General features: G+C 61.1%; 1 protein-coding gene across 1 annotated transcript; it reads left to right on the forward strand.

The window, feature by feature from the left end:
* The first annotated feature begins 835 nt into the window (after positions 1 to 835).
* LOC128716757 (uncharacterized) lies at positions 836 to 2,305 on the forward strand. The gene is made up of 3 exons (XM_053811366.1): positions 836 to 1,198; positions 1,325 to 1,475; positions 1,611 to 2,305. The coding sequence occupies exons 1-3, from the start codon at positions 836 to 838 to the stop codon at positions 2,303 to 2,305; spliced, it is 1,209 nt and encodes a 402-aa protein (XP_053667341.1).
* The last annotated feature ends 848 nt before the right edge of the window (positions 2,306 to 3,153 follow it).

Here is a 3,153-nt window from a genome sequence, read left to right on the forward strand (position 1 = left end):
AGTCGAGGACGAGGACGAGCGATAGCTCAGTCGACGCGCATTGAAAAGACGCTTCTTTTGACGCGCGGATCGTGTGTGTGAGAGTACGCGTTCGGCAGCAAGGTCGGAAAAACTATTTACCACCCACCGACCACCCACCACCCACCGACGGGAGAAGTGACCCGCTTGCCCGGACCCACCCGTGTGGGGTATCGATCGACGCGCCCCGTCGCCACGAACCGTTTGTAGTGTCGCGCGTGTGTGTGTGTGTGTGTGCGTGCGACCTCTAGAACTGAAAAAGTGGTCACCACCCCGCGAAAAAAACCGCGACCTACCACCCAAATCCGCGGTTTTTTTCGCGTTGCCCGCACCCCCCCGTGTGGGGGCTCAAACGACGCGCCCCGTCGCCGCGAGTCGGAACAACACCCCCCCGACCCCCCACCACCCACCCCCGCCCCCACAGAGCGCGAAAAGCGTGGGTGAAAACTGTTTTTCGTGGTTTTCACCCATAAGGAGCGGAGTTAGCGGCTCGACGTGTTCTACGAAAGTGTGCGGGAGGAAATTCCGCATTTTTTGCACCCTCCCCCACGGCCCGGAAACAAAAGGGGGAGGAGATAGGGCGGAAAACCGCGTTTTTCGCGGTTTTCATTTTTCTTCCGCACCCCCCCAAGTGGGGGCTCAAACAACGCGCCCCGTCATCGCGAGTCGGGGAAACACCCCCCCGACCCCCCACCACCCACCCCCGCCCAGCCAGGAGGAAAAAACCCCCCAACGTGTGGGGTATCGTCGGACAGAGTCTGCTGCTGGCGTCCCTCCTTGAGGGGGAGTAAATCCAGCGTAAAGCGCGGCACGAACAATGTCGACCAATCGACTCCTGCGCCCGAGGTTGGGATCGACCGAAACCAGACCTCCGGTGGGTGCGAAGCCAATGGTAGTGCTTACCAAATTGGCGGAAGAGCAGACCACAGCCACGAGTGGTGCTGCTCGTACAAGCAGTGTCGGCACGATTCCTGCAGCAGCGACGGTAGTGCCGATGGAGCGACTGATTGAGCGTCTGGAGGACCAACTGGCCCTCCTCAGAGTTCAGTTGATGGAGCAAGCGGAGCAGTTCCGCAAGGATTTAGCGGCGCTGCAAGAGGGCCATCGCCAGGAGGTCCTTTACTTGCGGGAGGAGAACCGCAAGGAGCGGGAGATGGTCTCCGGGTTACTGGCACAGTTGGTAACTGTTCAGCAACCACAGCAGCAACATCAGCAGAGCAGCCAGCAGCAGCAACAGCAGCTGCCACAACAACAACAGCTTCGGCAGCAGGAGGGGTTTTACAAGCCGCCTCAAATGCGGTCACAGCAGCAGCTGCAACAGCAGCAGCAGCAGGAGCGAGCAGGTGCGGTGACGGCTACGGTGGTGCCGTCTCCGGACCAGGAAGGCGGCTCCTGGGCCGAGGTGGTGCGCCGTAAGCCGGCACGCCAACAGCCGACTCAGCAGCAACAGCAGCAACGTCCGCAGCAGCGGCAACAGCAGCTGCGTCCGCAGCAGCAACAGCAGCAACGTCCGCAGCAGACGAACGGACAGAGGGTGGCTGGGCAGCACCAGCAGCAGTGGCAGCTGAAGGGCCAACTGCTGAACAACGCAGCTAAGAAGACACGCAAGCGGCCTGACGTGATTAAGGTGACGCCAGCGGAGGGCGTCAGCTACTTGGACCTTTATAAATTGGTACGTACAAGCGAGCAACTCGCTGAGGAGCAAAAACAAATTGGCGTAGGTAAGCGCACGCCGAAAGACACCCTGAAGCTGCCGCTAAGCCGCGACGTGGATAGCGCGAAATTGTGCCAACGAATCCGAGCTGTCATCGGTGACAAGGGGGCAGCGATCGTTCGCACTGAAATGGCCCAGGTCCTGGTCACTAATATCGACTCCCTGGCGAATGAGGATCAGCTTCGTCAGGCAATGCTGACGGCGCTGGGTAAGCAGCATATGGAGGCCGCCATCGACATGTGGGAGCGAAGAGATGGAACGAATCGTGCCCGCGTCACGTTGCCTCGGTCGGACGCGGAGCATCTGGCCGGGAAGCGTCTACTCCTGGGTCACACCTCGTGTTGGGTGTGGGAGGTGCCGAAAGCGTCGCTGGCGGAGAAGCGGTGCTTTCGTTGCCTGGAGCGTGGCCACTTCGCTGGGCAATGCTCGGGGGAGGACCGCAGTAAGACCTGCATCCGGTGTGGCGCGGAAGGCCACAAGGCTGCAACTTGCATCGGGCAAGTTCGATGCATCAAGTGTGGCGGCCCGCACCCGATTGCCTCCGCCCAGTGCAAAGATTTGGCCCAGCGATGATTGAAGTGCTCCAGATCAACATCGGGAAGAGCAGGAGCGCACAAGACCTTGCGCTCCAGCGTATGAGGGAGGAAGGAGTAGACGTCATGCTTGTGACGGAGCTGTACGCAGTGCCGGCCAACAACGGCAATTGGGCGTCCGATGACGAACTGAAGGCTGCGATCGTCACCAGCGGCCAACGGTTCCCCATCCAGCGGGTGAGGAGCGTGCAACATCCCAGCATTGTGGCAGCCGAGGTAGCGGGCATTGTCTTCATATGCTGCTACATTCCGCCATCTGTCGGCCTCCCGGACTTTGAGCGGCAGATGGACAGGCTGGAGGTCCTAGCGAGAGGTCATCCTCACGTCGTCTTGGCTGGTGACTTTAACGCGTGGCACGGGGCCTGGGGGAGCGAGCGTGCCAACCTTAAGGGTGAGGCGCTCCTCCAGACGGCAAACAGCATCGGTTTGGAGGTCCTCAACTGTGGAACGGAGCTCACATTCCTGGGCAACGGCGTGGCCCGGCCCAGCAGGGTGGACGTCGTCTTCGCGAGTCCATCGCTCTGCCGACCGGATGGAGTGGCGGAGGTTATCAGCTCCTGGCGGACGCTAGACCGCTACTCCTATAGCGACCACCGCTATATTCGGTTTGCGGTCGGGCAACAGCCTCGTGTTGGCCAGCGGCCCGGACGGGGCATTCAGCGATTGGAAGGCGTCGAGGTACGGGAGGCGGGTGTTCGCTGGCGAACTCGCCAGTTTTGCCCCCGAACATTCAAGCTGGCACTAGAGGCGACCCGTTTTGCCGATCGTGTGACGGATGCGGCAAGCCTGGGGATGGCGCTTACGGAGGCTTGCGACGCCAACATGGCG

This window comes from Anopheles marshallii (assembly GCF_943734725.1).
Source record: "Anopheles marshallii chromosome X unlocalized genomic scaffold, idAnoMarsDA_429_01 X_unloc_1, whole genome shotgun sequence".
In the NCBI taxonomy this organism is placed as follows: Eukaryota; Metazoa; Arthropoda; class Insecta; order Diptera; family Culicidae; genus Anopheles; species Anopheles marshallii.

Bases quoted from the DNA above. Each gene is read 5' to 3' on its own strand.
- LOC128716757 (XM_053811366.1), top strand. From the start codon at position 836: ATGTCGACCAATCGACTCCTGCGCCCGAGGTTGGGATCGACCGAAACC. The intron at 1,199-1,324 runs GTAACTGTTCAG...ATGCGGTCACAG, and splicing joins CCGGGTTACTGGCACAGTTG to CAGCAGCTGCAACAGCAGCA. The intron at 1,476-1,610 runs GTCCGCAGCAGC...TGAACAACGCAG, and splicing joins TCAGCAGCAACAGCAGCAAC to CTAAGAAGACACGCAAGCGG.